At 38.8% G+C, this 21,927-nt stretch overlaps 1 protein-coding gene across 1 annotated transcript; it reads left to right on the forward strand.

Moving 5' to 3' along the window:
- Window positions 1–227: 227 nt before the first annotated feature.
- LOC140875378 (subtilisin-like protease) lies at window positions 228–2,189 on the forward strand. The gene has a single exon (XM_073279045.1). It carries the CDS (start codon window positions 243–245, stop codon window positions 2,187–2,189), a length of 1,947 nt encoding a protein of 648 aa, XP_073135146.1. The 5' UTR covers window positions 228–242.
- Window positions 2,190–21,927: the final 19,738 nt, after the last annotated feature.

A 21,927-nucleotide genomic window follows, 5' to 3' on the forward strand; every position in this document is an offset into this window, starting at 1 on the left:
TCTTCTTCATATTCACATTCCATTTCTGCCCATACATGGCGCAACATAGAACATTACAAACTTACATCATCCATGTCAACTTTCCAGGGCGATCACAGGCCCTGGAAAGCTGGTATGGTTCATTTTTGGATGGAATATTACAAGATCTGAATACGAATACGACGCCATCTCGTATGGTGTATATGTATCGAAACGTGATCACGGGATTTGCAGCTAAGTTATATCCACAAGAAGTTAAGAAAATGGAGAAGAAAGAAGGGTTTTTACATGCCAGGCCTCAGGAAAAATATGCTTTACATACGACTCACAGTCCCAACTTCTTGGGATTGTATCAGAATCTTGGTACATGGCCCGCCTCTAACTATGGAAAGGGTGTGATTATAGGAGTAGTGGACTCCGGAATAACGCCTGGACACCCATCGTTCAGCGGTGAAAACGTTCCTCCGCCACCCGCGAAATGGAAGGGGAAATGTGGACTGAATAAAATTTCATGTAACAAGAAGCTTATCGGTGCCAGGAGCTTTGCAAGCGATGATCCCGGGCCACCTGTCGACTATGATGGGCATGGAACTCACACAGCCAGCACAGCTGCCGGAAACTTCGTCCCTGATGCTAACGTATTTGGCCAAGCCAATGGCACAGCATCTGGCATGGCTCCTCTGGCTCATCTTGCCATTTACAAAGCATGTGGCGACAACTGTTATGACATCGACATATTGGCTGCAATGGATGCAGCCATAGAGGACGGTGTCGACATTCTTTCGATTTCTCTTGGTACAGAACTTGTTCAATTTTATCAAGATGTCATAGCACTGGGTGCATTTTCGGCTATGAAGAAGGGAATCTTTGTAAGCTGCTCAGGTGGTAACAGCGGCCCCGAAAAGTTTTCAGTAGCTAATGGCGCTCCCTGGATTCTTACAGTAGGTGCTAGTTCAATCGACAGAGAAATAGTTGCGACGGCATTGCTTGGAAACAAAGAGGAATTTGAAGGTCAGACTCTGTTCCAGCCGAAGAATTTTCACTCCAGGTTCTTGCCATTAATTTTTCCAGGCAAAAAATTCCGGAATGCGCCATTGTGTCTGCCTGGATCATTGGACGACATTGATGTAAAGGGAAAGATAGTACTGTGTGAGATAGGTGGACCAATATACAGAATAGCGAAAGGTTACGTGGTTCGAGATGCTGGTGGATCGGGGATGATCCTGGTGAATGAAAAGCCTGATGGATACACCACTTTTGCTGATCCTCATGTGCTTCCAGCGATAGACATTACTTACGCTTCGGGACAGAGGATTAAATCATATATAAACTCAACTTCGTCTCCAACAGCTACCATTTTATTCAAAGGGACGGTGATTGGAGACAAAACAGCTCCAAGTGTTGCATTTTTCTCTTCCAGGGGCCCCAATCTTGCAAGTCCAGGGATCCTGAAACCCGATATCATCGGCCCTGGTTTGAACATTCTAGCAGCATGGCCTGAATCCGTGGACCAGAACAACAACCAACAGGCAAGTTTTAATATGATTTCGGGAACTTCAATGTCCTGCCCTCACCTTAGTGGCATCGCGGCCCTGATCAAAAGTTCGCATCCTGATTGGTCTCCCGCGATGATTAAGTCAGCCATCATGACATCCGCCACCCAAACCAACCTCGATAAAAGGCGTATTCTCGACGAACGAAAAAAACCTGCTGATGTATTTGCCATTGGAGCCGGACATGTTAACCCACCGAGAGCACTGGATCCAGGGCTCGTATATGACATTTCAACCAAAGATTACATCTCTTACTTGTGCTATCTATACACAGAAAAACAAGTCGCGATCATCGTTCAACGTAGGATTGATTGCAATGGATCTAAGTACAAGGGCTCGCCTGCAGCAGAGCTGAATTATCCGTCAGTTTCCTTGGAACTAAGATATCAGGAAAGACATGTATATTCCAGGACAGTGACAAACGTTGGCGATGCAAATTCAGTGTATCATGTCAAAATCGAAAATGTCCCAAATGTGAACGTGACCGTTGAACCTGAGGTACTTACCTTCACGAAGGCGAAAGAAAGAAAGACGTATAAGATTTACTTTAGTAGACATGTGTTGAAGGAAACTGAGTCATATGTTGAAGGATCCATTACATGGATTTCTCCCAAGTACTCGGTTAGAATTCCGATTTCGGTGAAATTGGTAGTATGAACACAAAAATTGTAAGGCCCGGAATTAATTGAGTTAATCCGAAAATTATTTAATTTTAATTCGAGTATATTTAATTTAAGAATTTTGGAGTTTTGAATTAAATTTTAATATTCTTAAATTATTTAGGATTGAAATTGAATTAAAAAGATTTGCCGAGGACCGATTTGCAATTAAACAAGACTTGAGGGGCCAAAGTGCAAATATGAGAAAAGTGACTTGGACACTTGTCTGAATATGAGTTTAAACGTGTACTCATCATATTTCTTCAGAATTGGAGCTGCAACTTCAGCAAGGAATCGAGAACCCTTCTTCCCAAGTGCAAATCTTGATCTTCAATTTTTAATAACTTTTGCTCCGGTTGTCTGAATTCAATTCCGAAAAGAGTTCCGGACTCCTCACAAGAAGGGCTATCTATTGATGTAAGTATTGATGAGATTTAGTCTGATTCAAAAATATGTTATGAGGCAGAATCAGAAGTGATTATGGTTGTGTGTTCTTGAACTTTTAGATATCGTTATATCGCAACCGGATTGAAGATTGAATGTCGTATGCAATTCTTATGAATTTTCCAGCATTTATTTTGAGATTATAACCTTTGATTATGCTGATATATGATGATCTTCAGCTGTTATAAGATGTATTTGAAGCTGATATGAATGTTAGAGTTGATAGAAGTTAGTTTCGGTTACCGGTTTTGTACCGTTACTCCGTCGGTTTCGGATTTGAAATTGTTTTGATCTCGTATACTTGAGCTGCCATTGACATGATTAAATCTGATGTTTCCTTGATAAATATGCTTTGATTTCAGTTTACAATCAAGAGACGTCAAATAAAAAATCCCGACTTCAAAACCGGTAGAAGAAAGAATAAGATTTGTAGCCTTTTTGCCTTGAAGTTGGGTTGAAGTTTGAGCAGATTTTGACACAAGGTTATGTTATATGGATTGACCAGATTTGGGAGCAGAGTTTGATAGCCTTGAAGAGCTTGAAACCAAGACAAGAAAGGTATAAACCAACATCGAACCATGGGATATATAACTCGAGTTAGATTGACTTAAGTTTTCCTAAACCACATACTTATTTGTTTCTTGTTGGAATTGATTTAATTGCAAGTCCATAGATATATGTTCTTGATTGTTTAATTGATAGATGAATTGTATGAGATAGGTGATGACATAGATAGATAAGTCTATTGTCTTTCCTTGCTAGATTAGCTTGTCTCTTGTAGGTGGTTTAGATTAATGCTTCTAGAATTGGTTGCATCTTGATAAGCCACTAGATCTTAAAGAGTTGAAGGCGGATGTGCCATGTCTTAGGAAGGCAGATGTGCCAAATTACCGAATGTTTGGACTTGTATCGATATGCGTAGGAGTAGATCGACTCCTATGACTGAAGATCGATATAGTGGACCAAAGTTTGGGAATAAGAACGTACCGCCACCTCGAATGGGAGAGTAGGTGGGAGATTTGTTGCGTTCTTATTCAAACCGGGATCCCTAGATGAGAGTTGAGAAAATAGTCAAGTCTTGGTCTAGAGTTAAGACTAAGAGTCAAGATCAAGAAGTCATACAAAAACAAAAGTAGAGTCAAGAATAAGACACTACTTAGATTTGATAGATGACTTTGTGTGGCTGATTATGTTAGCTTTGAATATAGCATGTTTTGTGCTACGCTTTGATTTATAGCATGCTTTTGTTATATGCTTTGAATTATAACATGTATTGTGGTTCATGAATATTTTTATGAATTAATTATGATAGTAATTACACTTGAACTCAATAGCATGCTATATGTTGCTTATATTGGGAAATGTATTTCTCACCAGAGATATTCGGCTGTTGTTGTGTTTGTATGTGTGCATGACAACAGGTAGTTTGGGATTAGGACAGAGGCGAGCATGAAGAACAGAGATTGAGAGTTAGAGTGGAGATCCGAGTTTAGATGTTCATTGTGCTGTCAATGTTTAGTGTAAACACTAGAAGCATGATTATGTTGTAGCCTCATGATTCTAGTATGAGACTTTATTCTAGTATGGTGATCTTGTTCCTCTTTAACTATATCATGTTATCATGCATGTTAGCCTATGATTATGTATAGATTATACATGAGATGATGCTAAATGGAAAAGAATGGAAGGGACACACTTTTGACAGCAAAAGATCTTTTGTTTTTTTTTTTTTCTGCACAATGAGCCCGCTCGATCGGGTGATTATCACCGATCGAGCGAGGCTCTTATATTGGAAACAGTGAGTGAGCATTTTGGGCTCGCTTGATCGGTGAAGATTAACCGATCGAGCGAGACCAAAATATTTCCCAACCCGAGAAGTTGGCTTCAGGGCTCGCTCGATCGGGTGTTTTTCACCGATCGAGCGAGGTGCTCCAATTTTTTTAAAATTTTTTTTTGTTTATTTTATTTAGTCTTTGATGCTTGACTAATTATTATGATTATTTGGTAAATTGTATTGAAATGAGAGATTAGTACTCGGGTCGTCACAACAGGTGGTATCAGAGCAAGAAAATTCTGGACTAAGATAGATAGTGAGTGGGGTAGATCGAGTCTTATTCCCTGCTTACTTATTTGATCATGCTGAGATTTATTTACATAATTGAATTATATGTTGTAAATTCTAGCATGGTTTACTTTCAAGTATTTACTTATATGATGTTGTATTTATTTTATTTGAAAGTATGATATGATGGTTAAAGACACATGTTTCTTGGAATATCTGACATGATTCAAGCATGTGTTATGTGGTTTATGACATGTTACCCGACTATCTGAATTGATTGGAAGCATGTTTTGGTATTCTTACCTTGATTATTTATTTAAGATTGAATCAGAACTGATTTTTGATCAGAGGTAAAATGATCAGAGGAGGACTGAGATAGATTTGTTGATTATGGTATCCTAACCATGTTGATAATCAGATATGTCTCGACGACAAGGACGACCAACTACTAGACAAACAGTGGCAGTTCCTCAGCCTGAACAGGCAAATGAAACACAAACATTGCCAAAACAGGTGAATGTAGCCCCGACAGTGCCACAAGCACCAGAAGCACCGAGAATAGAACAGGGCATTATATCCGATGATTTGATGAATGTTACAGCTTCACCTATGGAAATACTGTTGAAACGGTTTCAGTCTTTTAAACCGCCGACGTTGAAGGGGACGGAAAATTCATTAGCTTGTGAGAGTTGGCTTGATGATATAGAAATGATGTTTGAATCTCTTGATTACAGTGATGAACGGAGAGTCAGACTGATAGGCCATCAATTGCATAAAGTTGCAAAGAGTTGGTGGTTTACAACCAAGAGAGCCTTGGAGCATCGAGGTACAGTGATCACCTGGAAAGTCTTCAAAACTGAGTTTTACCAACTTTTCTTTCCAGTATCTTATCGCAAAGACAAGGGTGCTGAATTTGCCAATCTGAACCAGGGGAATTCAAATGTTGAAGAATATGTTGCAAAGTTTTCTACCTTGCTACGCTTTGCTCCACATGTTGCTGATAGTGATGAGGCAATGGCTGACCAGTTCATTAATGGATTGAATTCTGATGTGTTTACTTTGGTGAACACGGGGAGACCAAATACTTTTGCTGATGCGATTGATCAAGCAAAGGGAGCAGAGGCTGGATTACTTAGACAGCGAAGAACATCGATTGTCTTACAGCCACCACTACAGCCACAACAATCAGCTCAGTTTCAATCTCCATTCCCCAGATATGAGTGCGGTAGCAGCAACAATGGGAGGAAAAAAATTTCTAAAAGCTCAAGGGAAACAGTTCAAGAAAACAGAGAGTAGTTTCCCCAGTTCTAGTGGAAGACAGGTGAGTTCCAATTATACCAGTGTGTATTGTAATCGATGTGGAGGAAGACATCAGACTGAGCAATGCCAAGGAGTCTCTGGTAATTGCAACATATGTCGTCAGCCAGGCCATTTCGCAAGAGTGTGTCCCCAACGAGACTTTCGAAGATCACAAGGTATGGAGTCTTCGAAATCTGAGACTCAGTCAGAAAGACAAACCTTAGATGATGTTTAGCAGGTAATTGTTCTATTGCCTAGTTTTATATTGCGAGATACCTATCCTTCTCATATGTTTTGTTTGAACACTTTGTCATGTTGCCTGCATTACCTCTGAGCCATTATGTTCTGTAGTTGTGATCTCTTTAATTAAGAGGGGAGGTTTTATTTCTGTCAGAGTTGTCAGGAAATGTATACTACAGTTTGAAGGTAATGTGAGAGATAGAGACTGTATTGTGCTTGATTTGTCAGATTATGACTGAATTATCGGTTTAGATATGTTAACCAAGTACAAGGATGTCGTAGATTGATTCAGAAAGTATGAGATTCAGAACTGAATTGATAAAAGGATGGGAATTCTACGATAAGATTTTGAAATTTTGAAATTCTTTGATATCTATCTATCTATTTGTGAATCGATGATTGGAGAAAGAGCAAGGGAATTCTTTATTATGCAACATATATGATGAAAGCTAGTCCAAAATTGACTAATCTGTCAATGGTTAGGTAATTACTGATATGTTCCAGATGAAATTCTTGGATTACTTTCAGTCTGTGAGATAGACTTCGATATGTAACTGATGTCAAGTATCTTATTGACTTTGAAAGTACCTTTTAGAATGGCACCAACAGAACTGCAAGAATTGAAAAAAATACAGACCAGTGAGATTTTGGGCTAATGATCAGAAATTGAATAAGGCCACAATGATGACTTGCTATTGTTTGCCTTGACTAGCTGATTGATTTGAGCAGTTACAGAATTTATCGATTCTAACAGATGAGAAATGAATGAAGATGTGATAGAATTCTTGGTTCTAAAGCCTAGACTGTCAATTAATTAGACTGAGCGAGATCAATTGAATGCTTTATGAACATATTTGTAGTTCAGAATCGAAAGAAGATTAAATGTCGTTGAATTTTATTCTGAAAACTATCTATATGGGTATGAGATTGTGGTATCGTATTTGATAGTTCTTACAGATAGTATGATATGTTGTATTTGATGATATACAATATGATGAAATAGCTAGGATCTATACAAGAAATGTTATTCCTTGCTATGAAAAATTGCCAAAAGGGTTTGCTTCTGGAATTGATATGATTCGATGATGTTGCAAAGATGTTGAAATCTAAGGTGTCAGAGTACTATTTTGAGTTGTATGGTACTGATGCGCTATTGATCGTTACGAGTTTGCGATTTACCTAAGTAGATTTCGACAAATAAACGAATATGCAATATTGGTTATGCTATAGATAGGAGACGATAGCTGTAAAAGAAGTTAATGACATGATGAGATGACAGGAAGTATTAAAAATCTATTATCGAGTTAGAGACTTTAGATTTATTTGATAGACTGTGGCATCGATTTTCAGATATGTTTGAGTAATTGGTTGTATGTGATTCCATTCTACCATCCTCCTATCGATGGATTGTCTGAATTAACTATCCAAAAGTTGAGGAGATGCTCAGAATCCTAATACCTGATTTGGTATTAGCTGACTAATATTGCCACTTGGAGATGGTAATTTCTGGAACAGCTATCAGATTTTTTTTATGTGTCGCAATGAAGGTAGAGAACGAGAAGCTTTTTCAGAACATAATGAAGATAGTTGATGATCGAGAAGCAAAACATACGCAGATTAGACACCGATTTTGTGCTTTGAACAAGGAGATTGAGTATGTGTGAGACCTCGGTTCTAAACATCAATCTTGGGATTAAACAACACTAAGACAAACAATAACCAAAGGTTAAAGCAATTAAAAGAATTTTTTTTTTTTGAAAATAGTGCCTCGCTCGATCCGCATGATCTTGCGGATCGAGCGAGCAACTTTTGCCAAAGCTACTGCCCGGAAAACCCAGCCCTCGCTCGATCCGCAAGATCTTGCAGATCGAGCGAGCCACAAAAATTTGAAACAGAGGACTGCACAGCTTGCCCTCGCTCGATCCGCAAGATCTTGCGGATCGAGCGGTGACAGAAACAGAGCAAAACAACAGAAATCATGCTAGAACTTGAGTCCAAAACCAACAACATTTTATCATGCATTTCAATCACAAGTTCTCCAACTAATACATGAAATTCTAGGGTTACACAACCGCTCAAAAGTATTGGATTTGTAACGACAAACTTTCAACACAGCTCGCATAAACAATACAATAACATAACGAAGTTCGATATCTAAACATGTTCAAATACAACTATGTAGACATGCCGACACGACTTCTAAACCGAGTCTCACTACTAGCTCTCCCTCTTGTTGCTAACCAGGCCTTCGCTGACTTTGTCCTGCCCCACCTGTTGCCAAGTACACATACAAAACAAAGCAACAGCCGGATAAACCGGTGAGAATGACATTCCCAGTAAAAACAACATAACAAGTAATGAATATACAACATGCTATCAAAACAACATATTCAAGTCGAAGCTAATGATATGCATGTCTTTAAAACCAGGATATCAATTCTGATAAACAAGGGAGTGCTGCTCTGCTTTTGGGATCCCGAGGATAAGATCACGTAACGACTCACCGACTCTCCCAATCGAGGTGGTGCCACGCATCCCACTCCTCTAAACTTTGAGCAACCATAATGAGTATGCTAGCACTAGGCGAAATACTACAACCTAGGCCACTCAATCATAGTTCCCAAACGTCTAAACAAAAAGGGCGGTTCTGCCCGCTGAAATCAAAGTAGGCTCAAGATGAATGCATAACAGAAACATAAACATAAGCCACATAACAAAACTCAATCAATCAACAAAAATACAAGTTCCACATGCTAGAACAAGTATCGATGCAATATGTGATTTAAAAAGGGAAACTCGAGAATCAATAGTCCGAGTATGCTATCCCGCTACGATGACTGCTTTTACCTTTCAAGGCAGTAGTTCCAACTTCTAGAAAGCTACAACAAAATATTGTATCAAAGTCTAACCAATCTAAACGACAACAAGGCTCAAGGTAATTCTCTATACCGTTCTTCGTCCAACTCTTGACGAACAAGGCTGCTAACACGGGCTTGACAAACTCCAAACGAATCTGTTCAGATACAAATCAAAGACAATTACCATGATCAACTTACAAGCCAAGTTCAACAACTCAAAAACGGTTCGAAATCCCAAAACTCAAACCGACGACATAACGGCTAAAAACTGAACAAACCAAAAACGCAGACAGCAGTTCAATACTGATATAACCTCATATCAATGCCCAAAACAACAATAACAAAGCAAACCCATCAATCTCAAAATCCACATTTTCGAAAATGGCTTCCAAAAATCATAACAAATCCGAACGTCGCTCTAATTCAAAACCGACAGAAAATAAACGATCAGAACTCTGTCTAGAACAACATACTCGAATCTCGAACGATTCTAACAACATCAAAAAACTAGAATGTATCCGATCGTAGAAGAACTTACAATATAACGGAGCTCTTACTGCAGTGATCGATAATCTGCCTTCAGAAATAAATTCCAACGGCCGGATCGAGCTCGGACTGAAATTTGGGAGCTTGGAAATGCTTGGAGGCGTCTTCAATGGTGGATCTCGGTTAGGGGGAGGAGAAGAAGACTTTCCCAATCAATTCTAAGTGTAGATAATATATAAACATCAATATTTGCATTTTAGTTCCTGAAATTTCCAAAATTTGCAAAAAGAACCCTGATCAAAATCAAGTCGGCTCGTGAACTCTGCAATCTCCGATTAACTCAAATAAACTCATTTAAGATAAAAATGGGGCGTTACAATTCTCCCCCACTAAGAAGAGATTTCGTCCTCGAAATCAACGAGAACACAACTCATAAGATAGAATAAAGAACTAAAGACAGTAAGAAGAACTCATGTCATCCGAATAACTCCGGAAATCGCTGTCTCATGTCAGATTCTGTCTCCCAAGTCGCTTCCTCGACTCCGTGATGGCTCCACTGCACTTTCACCAGCGGAATCAACTTGGTTCTGAGTTGCTTTTCTTTCCGATCAAGGATCTGAATCGGTCGTTCAAAATAGCTCAAATTCTCGTCTAACTCGGCTTCATCAGGCTGAAGGATATGAGAAGGATCTGGATGATACTTTCGCAGCATAGAGACGTGAAAAACGTCGTGAATACCAGATAAAGACGGAGGAAGTGCAAGTCTGTAGGCAAGATCGCCTATCTTCTCGAGAATCTCGTACGGACCGATGAATCTCGGAGATAACTTTCCTCTCTTCCCAAATCTAACAGTGCCTCTGAAAGGTGAAATCTTCAGAAAGACTCGGTCTCCCTGATTTAAACTCATAGGTCTACGCCTGACATTCGCATACTTTTCCTGTCTATCCTGAGCTGACTTCATTCTAGACTGAATGACCTTAACTTGCTCTGCCATATCTCTAAGCAAATTCGGTCCCAAATCTGGTGACTCGGACAAGTCATCCCAAAACAACGGAGATCGACATTTCTTACCGTACAATGCCTCAAAAGGCGCCATACCGATACTCGCTTGAAAGCTGTTGTTGTAAGAAAACTCGACAAGAGGCAAAGAATCCTGCCAACTAGTGCCAAAGTCTAGCACTACCACTCGTAGCATATCCTATAACATCTGGATAGTCTGCTCTGACTGTCCATTCGTCTGAGGATGATAAGCTGTACTCAGATGCAATCGAGTACCAAGTGCCTCCTGAAGACTATGCCAGAAGTGCGAAGTGAATCTAGGATCTCTGTCTGAAACGATCGACTTTGGCACACCATGAAATCTCACAACATTGCTAACATACAACTCAGCCATCTGATCATGACGATACGTCATCCTGTACGAAATAAAACAAGCAGACTTCGTCAATCGGTCGATCACTACCCAAATAGCATCGCATCCTCGAACGGATCGTGGTAGCTTCATGACGAAATCCATGGAAATGTGATCCCATTTCCATTCAGGAACAGATAGACTGTGCAACAGACTCCGGGTTGCTTCCGCTCTGCTTTTACCTGCTGACAATTCAAACACCGAGATACAAACCTCGCTACGTCTCTCTTCATTCTCTTCCACCAAAACTGAATCTTCAGATCGTTGTACATCTTACGACCTCCAGGATGAATACTAAACCGACTGCAATGAGTCTCTCGGAGAATACGCTGTCTCAATTCCGAAATATCAGGCACAACAACACGGTTATTCACAAACAAAACATCATCTCTAACCTGGAATTCAGACTGATGTCCCGATCTGACTTTCTCTACTGAAACCTGAATGCTCGGCTCAGACTTCTGTGCTTCTTTGATTGCAACAAACAACTCCGGCTCGGCTTGAATAGCAAACACTCTGATAGTCTCCCTATATGTTTCAAACTCTAAATCAGAAGTGCAACAATCATCGATCAACTGAAAAACACCAATAGTAGAAAGAGATAAAGAACATAGCCTTCGGCTCAAAGCATCTGCAACTGCATTTGACTTTCCCGGATAATACTTGATTTCACAGTCGAAATCCTTCAACAGATCTAACCATCTTCTCTGCCTCATATTCAGTTCTGCCTGTGAAAACAAGTACTTAAGGCTCTTATGGTCAGAGAAGATCTCGAAAGACTCACCATAAAGATAGTGACGCCAGATCTTCAGAGCAAAGACGATCGCAGCTAGTTCGAGATCATGAACCGGATAACGAGTCTCGTGCGGTTTCAGCTGCCTCGATGCATATGCTATCACATGCTTATGCTGCATAAGAACACAACCCAATCCTCGGTTAGAAGCATCACAATAGACTGTGAAACCTCCAGTACCCTTCGGAATAGAAAGAATCGGAGCACTGGTCAGTCTCCTCTTCAGATCAACAAAGCTAGCCTCACAATCTGCAATCCAGACAAAAGGCGCATTCTTCTGAGTCAGCTGGGTAATTGGCTTGGAAATAGACGAGAAACCCTCGATGAAACGACGGTAATAACCAGCTAAACCCATGAAGCTTTGGATCTCCGGCACTGAAGTAGGTCTAGGCCAATTCATAACTGCTTCAATCTTGCTGGGATCGACAGAAATCCCATCTTCAGAAATAATGTGACCGAGAAAGACAACTCGATCTAACCAGAATTCACACTTAGACAGCTTGGCAAACAACTGCTCAACTCGCAAAATCTGCAATACGGTCCTCAAGTGCTCTGCATGGTCAGTACGGTTCTTTAAATAGATAAGAATATCATCGATGAAGATAATGACGAACTCATCTAGATAGCACTAAAAGATACGGTTCATCAATCCCATAAAAACCGCGGGAGCATTAGTCAAACCGAATGACATGACTATAAACTCAAAGTGACCATACCTCGTTCTGAATGCGGTCTTAGGAACGTCTTCCTCTCGCACTCTCAACTGGTGATAACCTGACCTCAGATCAATCTTAGAGTAGACAGAAGAACCCTGCAGCTGATCAAAAAGGTCATCTATTCGGGGTAAAGGATACCTGTTCTTAACTGTAGCCTGATTCAATTGGCGGTAGTCGATATAGAGCCACATAGAACCATCCTTCTTCCGAACAAAAAGCACAGGAGCACCCCAAGGCGATACACTAGGTCTGATGTATCCCTTGGTAATCAAATCCTCAAGCTGCTCCTTCAACTCTCTTAATTCAATAAGTGTCATACGATAAGGAGCTTTTGAAATAGGTTGAGTACCTGGCACCAAATCGATGCTGAATTCGATCTCTCGAATAGGTGGCAATCCAGGAACATCTTCCGAAAACACATCAGCAAAATCTCTAACCACTGGTAAGTCAACCAAAGCTGGGTTAGATTTCAGTACATCAACCGCATAAACCAAAAATCCTTCTGCACCTCTCTGTAACAAACGAGTCATAGATAACACTGAAATCAAAGGAATTCTAGATCGAGAATCCTTACCAAAGAATTTCCACTCGCCTTCCATTTCATGTCTGAACCTGACAACCTTCAGAAAACAATCAACTGTTGCCCTGTACTTGGTCAAAGCATCTATACCGACAATACAATCTAAATCTGACAACCCAAGCACAATACAGTCGAATTCTAACAAATTCCCCTCAAAACAAAGTTCACAGTTCCTGACTAGTCTGACAGAAACAATTCCTCCACCCAAAGGTGAAGTAACAGCTACTACTGTAGACAACAATTCAGTTGGCAAAACATGCAATAACACAAATTTCTCAGAGATAAAGGAATGGGAAGCACCTGTATCTATCAGAACATGAGCAGAATAACCGAAAATCGAACAGTTACCTGCTATAACATCGTTAGGTGCTGCTTGAGCCTGATCCTCTGTCAAAGCAAAGACTCGTGCCTGCTGTCTCGGAGGCTGGTTCGCACTAGAGTTACCTCCCTATCTGTTTTTGGTGCTGAGGCTGGAAAGAGTGCACTGCAAAAGACTGCCTCTCGGGTTGAGCTGCAGGTCGAGATGAACTTCCACTCTGAGCTCTATCTCTGTTACGCTGAGGGCACTCCTTAGAGAAGTTTCCCGGTTGCTGACAGGTGTTACAATTACCAAAGACTCCCACACACTGATCCAGTGAGTGTCTTCCTCCACACTTGCTGCAGTACATGGCTGAAGATCCAGAACTCTGTCCTGAACCGAATTGCTTCGAACCACTGGAACTAAAAGAACTGTTCCCCTGCCTCTTGAACTGTTTACCTCTTGCTTTGTACTGATCCTTTCTGTTTCCCCCACTGCTACCACCTTCATACCTCTGCTGCTGGTACTGATGCTGAGATGGTTGATTCTGATACTGAGACGGTTGGTTCTGATACTGCCTCTGCTTCTGATGTGCCACCTGATTACCTCTTTGCCTCCACAAGCCTGCTTCTGCTCCCTTTGCGTGATTCATGGCATCCGCAAAGTTGTTAGGCCTGTTGGTGTTAACCAACGTGAAGACGTCGGGGTTCAACCCATTTATGAACTGATCTGCCTTAGCTTCTTCATCTACAGCAATTAGCGGCGCAAAACGCAACAGACTATCAAAATTAGCCACGTACTCTTCAATGTTCAGATTCCCTTTCCTCAGGTTGGCAAACTCTGCTCCCTTATCTTTGAGATACGAGATAGGAAAAAACCGCTTATAAAATTCAGATTTAAAAAGAGTCCAAGTAACTTCCGTACCTCTACTCTCAAATGCTTTCTTTGTCATGATCCACCAGCTCTTAGCACCACCACGCAGCTGATGAATTACTAACCTGATTCGGCGGTCATCGGTGTAGTCAATGGAATCAAACAACTGATCCATATCATCCAACCAACTTTTGCAGTCAATTGGATTTTCTGAACCCATCAACAACGGCGGATTGAACGACTGAAACCTCTTCAGCAAGGTTTCCATAGAAGTCGCTGAAGCATCCAACTGATCAACTTCAGTGCTAGCTTGCTCAGTCGTAGGAATAACTGGCGGTGTGTTTCTGTTTATCACTCGACGAGGACCCATCTGATAATCAAAGGTTAGGACACAAGATATCTCAATCGCTACTGTCAGTGCCCTTACAACCGCTTGGAATACCGGATACCAGTCGATAACAGAAACAGTTATATCTCAAGTAGATCATGCTTTATAAATTAAATCACATAACCATGTAATTCAATAATTCTCAATAATAAAGCATGCTCGCATGGAATTAAGTACACAGTTAAAATAATTCAAACACATGCGAGGAGCCAATACACGCAGACTCGATCTACCCCGCTCACTCTAGTTCAACCAAGAATCTTAACTCTCTGATACCACTTAATGTGAGACCTCGGTTCTAAAAATCAATCTTGGGATTAAACAACACTAAGACAAACAATAACCAAAGGTTAAAGCAATTAAAAGAAATTTTTTTTTTTGAAAATAGTGCCTCGCTCGATCCGCATGATCTTGCGGATCGAGCGAGCAACTTTTGCCAAAGCTACTGCCCGGAAAACCCAGCCCTCGCTCGATCCGCAAGATCTTGCAGATCGAGCGAGCCACAAAAATTTGAAACAGAGGACTGCACAGCTTGCCCTCGCTCGATCCGCAAGATCTTGCGGATCGAGCGGTGACAGAAACAGAGCAAAACAACAGAAATCATGCTAGAACTTGAGTCCAAAACCAACAACATTTTATCATGCATTTCAATCACAAGTTCTCCAACTAATACATGAAATTCTAGGGTTACACAACCGCTCAAAAGTATTGGATTTGTAACGACAAACTTTCAACACAGCTCGCATAAACAATACAATAACATAACGAAGTTCGATATCTAAACATGTTCAAATACAACTATGTAGACATGCCGACACGACTTTTAAACCGAGTCTCACTACTAGCTCTCCCTCTTGTTGCTAACCAGGCCTTCGCTGACTTTGTCCTGCCCCACCTATTGCCAAGTACACATACAAAACAAAGCAACAGCCGGATAAACCAGTGAGAATGACATTCCCAGTAAAAACAACATAACAAGTAATGAATATACAACATGCTATCAAAACAACATATTCAAGTCGAAGCTAATGATATGCATGTCTTTAAAACCAGGATATCAATTCTGATAAACAAGGGAGTGCTGCTCTGCTTTTGGGATCCCGAGAATGAGATCACGTAACGACTCACCGACTCTTCCAATCGAGGTGGTGCCACGCATCCCACTCCTCTAGACTTTGAGCAACCATAATGAGTATGCTAGCACTAGGCGAAATACTACAACCTAGGCCACTCAATCATAGTTCCCAAACGTCTAAAAAAAAAGTGCGGTTCTGCCCGCTGAAATCAAAGTAGGCTCAAGATGAATGCATAACAGAAACATAAACATAAGCCACATAACAAAACTCAATCAATCAACAAAAATACAAGTTCCACATGCTAGAACAAGTATCGATGCAATATGTGATTTAAAAAGGGAAACTCGATAACCAACAGTCCGAGTATGCTATCTCGCTACGATGACTGCTTTTACCTTTCAAGGCAGTAGTTCCAACTTCTAGAAAGCTACAACAAAAGATTGTATCAAAGTCTAACCAATCTAAACAACAACAAGGCTCAAGGTAATTCTCTATACCATTCTTCGTCCAACTCTTGACGAACAAGGCTGCTAACACGGGCTTGACAAACTCTAAACGAATCTGTTCAGATACAAATCAAAGATCAATTACCATGATCAACTTACAAGCCAAGTTCAACAACTCAAAAACGGTTTGAAATCCCAAAACTCAAACCGACGGCATAACGGCTAAAAACTGAACAAATCGGAAATGCAGACAGCAGTTCAATACTGATATAAACTCATATCAATGCCCAAAATAACAATAACAAAGCAAACCCATCAATCTCAAAATCTACATTTTCGAAAATGGCTTCCAAAAATCATAACAAATCCGAACGTCGCTCTAATTCAAAACCGATAGATAATAAACGATCAGAACTCTGTCTAGAACAACATACTCGAATCTCGAACGATTCTAACAACATCCAAAAACTAGAATGTATCCGATCGTAGAAGAACTTACAATATAACGGAGCTCTTACTACAGTGATCGATAATCTGCCTTCAGAAATAAATTCCAACGGCCGGATCGAGCTCGGACTGAAATTTGGGAGCTTGGAAATGCTTGGAGGCGTCTTCAATGGTGGATCTCGGTTAGGGGGAGGATAAGAAGACTTTCTCAATCCATTCTAAGTGTAGATAATATATAAAAATCAATATTTGCGTTTTAGTCCCTGAAATTTCCAAAATTTGCAAAGAGGACCCTGATCAAAATCAAGTCGGCTCGTGAACTCTGCAATCTCCGATTAACTCAAATAAACTCATTTAAGATAAAAACGGGGCGTTACAGTATGTTTGCAAATTCTTTGATTTTGAATGTATTGTTTGATTTAACAAGCGACGACTATTATCTTCGAGAATTGTTGAATCCGATGACACTTCTGAAGAAGTAAGAAATCTTGTCTGTCGACTTTTATTTCCTCAATTTCTATCTGATATTCGCGACATATTAGAATGAGACTGCTTATGTACTTCAGTCAGATGGAATTGAGTTTGACGAGACATTAATCTATGTCGAGCAAATGATATGACTATTTGATAAGGAAGAAAAGCAACTCAAATCTGAATCAGTGGATTTGTCGTAGAACTGAAGAAGTTATTGAGAAGATGAATCTGATATGAGTCAGGGTTATTCTGAGTTATTCTCCTGATCTGAGTTCTTATTCCGTATTTCTCCTATTCTATATCTTATGTGCGTATCGATTGCAAGAGATTTCGAGGACGAAATCCGATCTTAGAGGAGGAGAATTGTAAGGCCCGGAATTAATTGAGTTAATCCGAAAATTATTTAATTTTAATCCGAGTATATTTAATTTGAGAATTTTAGAGTTTTGAATTAAATTCTAATATTCTTAAATTATTTAGGATTGAAATTGAATTAAAAAGATTTGCCGAGGACCGATTTGCAATTAAGTAAGACTTAAGGGGCCAAAGTGCAAATATGAGAAAAGTGACTTGGACACTTGTCTGAATATGAGTTTAAACGTGTACTCATCATATTTCTTCAGAATTGGAGCTGCAACTTCAGCAAGGAATCGAGAACCCTTCTTCCCAAATGCAAATCTTGATCTTCAATCTTTAATAACTTTTGCTCCGGTTGTCTGAATTCAATTTCGAAAAGAGTTCCGAACTCCTCACAAGAAGGGCTATCTATTGATGTAAGTATTGATGAGATTTAGTCTGATTCGAAAATATGTTATGAGGAAGAATCAGAAGTGATTATGGTTGTGTGTTCTTGAACTTTTAGATATCGTTATATCGCAACTAGATTGAAGATTGAATGTCGTATGCAATTCTTATGAATTTTCCAGCATTTATTTCGAGATTATAACCTTTGATTATGCTGATATATGATGATCTTCAGCTGTTATAAGATGTATTTGAAGCTGATATGAATGTTAGAGTTTATAGAAGTTAGTTTCGGTTACCGGTTTTGTACCGTTACTCCGTCGGTTTCGGATTTGAAACTGTTTTGATCTCGTATACTTGAGCTGCCATTGACATGATTAAATCTGATGTTTCCTTGATAAATATGCTGTGATTTCAGTTTACAATCAAGAGACGTCAAATCGAGAATCCCGACTTCGAAACCGGTAGAAGAAAGAACAAGGTTTGTAGCCTTTTTGCCTTGAAGTTGGGTTGAAGTTTGAGCAGATTTTGACACAAGGTTGTGTTATATGGATTGACCAGATTTGGGAGCAGAGTTTGATAGCCTTGAAGAGCTTGAAACCAAGACAAGAAAGGTATAAACCAACATCGAACCATGGGATATATAACTTGAGTTAGATTGATTTGAGTTTCCCTAAACCACATACTTATTTGTTTCTTGTTGGAATTGATTTATTTTCAAGTCCATAGATATATGTTCTTGATTGTTTAATTGATAGATGAATTGTATGAGATAGGTGATGGCATAGATAGATAAGTCTATTGCCTTTCCTTGCTAGATTAGCTTGTCTCTTGTAGGTGGCTTAGATTAATGCTTCTAGAATTGGTTGCATCTTGATAAGCCACTAGATCTTAAAGAGTTGAAGGCGGATGTGCCATGTCTTAGGAAGGCAGATGTGCCAAATTACCGAATGTTTGGACTTGTATCGATATGCATAGGAGTAGATCGACTACTATGACTGAAGATCGATATAGTGGACCAAAGTTTGGGAATAAGAACGTACCGCCACCTCGAATGGGAGAGTAGGTAGGAGATTTGTTGCGTTCTTATTCAAACCGGGATCCCTAGATGAGAGTTGAGAAAATAGTCAAGTCTTGGTCTAGAGTTAAGACTAAGAGTCAAGATCAAGAAGTCATACAAAAACAAAAGTAGAGTCAAGACTAAGACACTACTTAGATTTGATAGATGACTTTGTGTGGCTGATTATGTTATGCTTTGAATATAGCATGTTTTGTGCTACGCTTTGATTTATAGCATGCTTTTGTTATATGCTTTGAATTATAGCATGTATTGTGGTTCATGAATATTTTTATGAATTAATTATGATAGTAATTACACTTGAACTCAATAGCATGCTATATGTTGCTTATACTGGGAAATGTATTTCTCACCGGAGATATCCGGCTGTTGTTGTGTTTGTATGTGTGCATGATAACAGGTAGTTCGGGATCAGGACAGAGGCGAGCATGAAGAATAGAGATTGAGAGTTAGAGTGGAGATCCGAGTTTAGATGTTCATTGTGCTGTCAATATTTAGTGTAAACACTAGAAGCATGATTATGTTGTAGCCTCATGATTCTAGTATGAGACTTTATTCTAGTATGGTGATCTTGTTCCTCTTTAACTATATCATGTTATCATGCATGTTAGCCTATGATTATGTATAGATTATACATGAGATGATGCTAAATGGAAAAGAATGGAAGGGACACACTTTTGACAGCAAAAGATCTTCTGTTTTTTTTCTGCACAATGAGCCTGCTCGATCGGGTGATTATCACCGATCGAGCGAGGCCCTTATATTGGAAACAGTGAGTGAGAATTTTGGGCTTGCTCGATCGGTGAAGATTAACCGATCGAGCGAGGCCAAAATATTTCCCAACCCGAGAAGTTGGCTTCAGGGCTCGCTCGATCGGGTGTTTTTCACCGATCGAGCGAGGTGCTCCGATTTTTTTTTTTTTTAAATTTTTTTTGTTTATTTTATTTAGTCTTTGATGCTTGATTAATTATTATGATTATTTGGTAAATTGTATTGAAATGAGAGATTAGTACTCGGATCCTCACAAAAATTCTATGTTAGCAATTAATTTACTTGGATACTTCTTCAATAGTTTAGTATTTCATGTTTTCATGGTAACAAGGTCTCGTATCTTATAAAAGATATCAATTACTTTTAACAGATTCAGATGTATTTACTATCGAATCACGGTTTTATATTTTCAATATTTCCTCAAAGTCGTAAATTGAAGAATTTGTAGCTCCCAATTAGTAGTTAGATTCATTCACTTTCACTCGGCACTACTCTCTTTCAGTTCTCTCTCGCACTTCTAATCCGAGCACCGACTTAAGCATTGGTGAGGTCATGTCTAAAAGACTTCTAGCACTCCCTAACTCTTATTTGTCTATGCAGATCTTTTATTTCTGACCCAAGCACCGGAGATTTGAAGGCCAGGTTCACCACACCGGACCGGAGAAAATTTCGGTCACATCATGCTTGTTTGGACATTGTCTATATTTTCAAGTAGGTTGCAAATGTGCAAAATCAGACCAGAAAATAGAAAATTTATTTTTTGTTTTACAGAATATCTATGAATTTTTATCCTTAATTCTATGTTTTTTTTAGTCGGGAGAGGGATTTGTCATATTGGCTTTTGAAATCGAGATTTTCCTCTAAATTTGAGACTTAGGCAGTCTTCAGAAAAATGAGACACTGGTTGAGTTTAAAATATGAGTCCTTTTCAATGGCTGCCCCTGGGTGGACAGGGGACATCATCCATTTTCAAGTTGATGCGAGATAATGTGTTCTCTTACATTAGTTTTAAAAGTCAAATATAGATTTAAAAACTTGAATATCATAATCAAAGTAGTTCAAAATATGTAAATCAATAAGCTACACTTTAGAAAGAAATTTTTACATAATTTTTCAAAATAATTTATTCAACAATCAATATATATATATATATATATAATAATAATAATTGAGTGTTTGCCAAATATAGTAAAATTCCGCCAAAAATAATTAGCTAAAAAAGGAAAACTAAGACAATTTATTTCTATTTATGTTCTAAACACTACAATTCCTTTCATACATTATATATTATATTATATATATAAATATATAATTTATAAAGATAACTCATATAATTGACGCAAATTGCATAGTTTATAACATTTTCATTCGCTAAAAATTTACATTTTAAAATGTAGAAAAATAAATACTACAAATATAATAATAAATAAATTATAATTTCAAAATTTGCTTAATTAATCTATACAAATTCAATAATTTTAGTAATCCGTATATATTAAATAAATTCTTTAATATATAAATTTTTAATAATTAATATATTTCTGTAATAATACAACCAATTTAGAAGATTTAATAATTACATATAAAATATACCGTAAATAAAATAATCACTTAATTTATAAAGATAACTCATATAATTGACGCAAATTGCATAGTTTATAACGTTTTTATTTGCTAAAAATTTACACTTTAAAATATAGAAAAATAAATACAAATATAATAATAAATAAATTATAATTTCAAAATTCACCCTTGTCATCATCCAACATCCCTTGGAGGCTCAAGATACTACGTCACATTCATCGACGATTCGAATAGAAAGATTTGGGTTTATTTTCTAAAAAATAAATCTGATGTCTATGAGACCTTTAAAAGATGGAAAACCATGGTTGAAAATGAGACCAACTTGAAAGTGAAGTGTTTACGATCTGATAATGGTGGAGAATATGAAGATGTTGAGTTCAAGAAGTATTGTGCACAGAACGAGATCAAGATGGAGAAAATCATTCCCGGTACTCCTCAACATAATGGTATAGCTGAAATGACGAACATGACCCTGAATGAACGTGCCAGGAGCATGAGATTTCACGTTGGACTGCCGAAATCAGTCTGGGCTGATGCAGTTAACACTGCAGCGTATCTGATTAACAGAGGACCTTCGGTACCACTTGATTGCAGAATATCAGAGGAGGTCTGGAGCGGCAAAGAAGTAAACCTTTCGTTCTTGAAAGTGTTTGGTTGTCTCTCATATG

This window comes from Henckelia pumila, chromosome 1 (genome assembly GCF_033568475.1).
Source record: "Henckelia pumila isolate YLH828 chromosome 1, ASM3356847v2, whole genome shotgun sequence".
Classification (NCBI taxonomy): Eukaryota; Viridiplantae; Streptophyta; class Magnoliopsida; order Lamiales; family Gesneriaceae; genus Henckelia; species Henckelia pumila.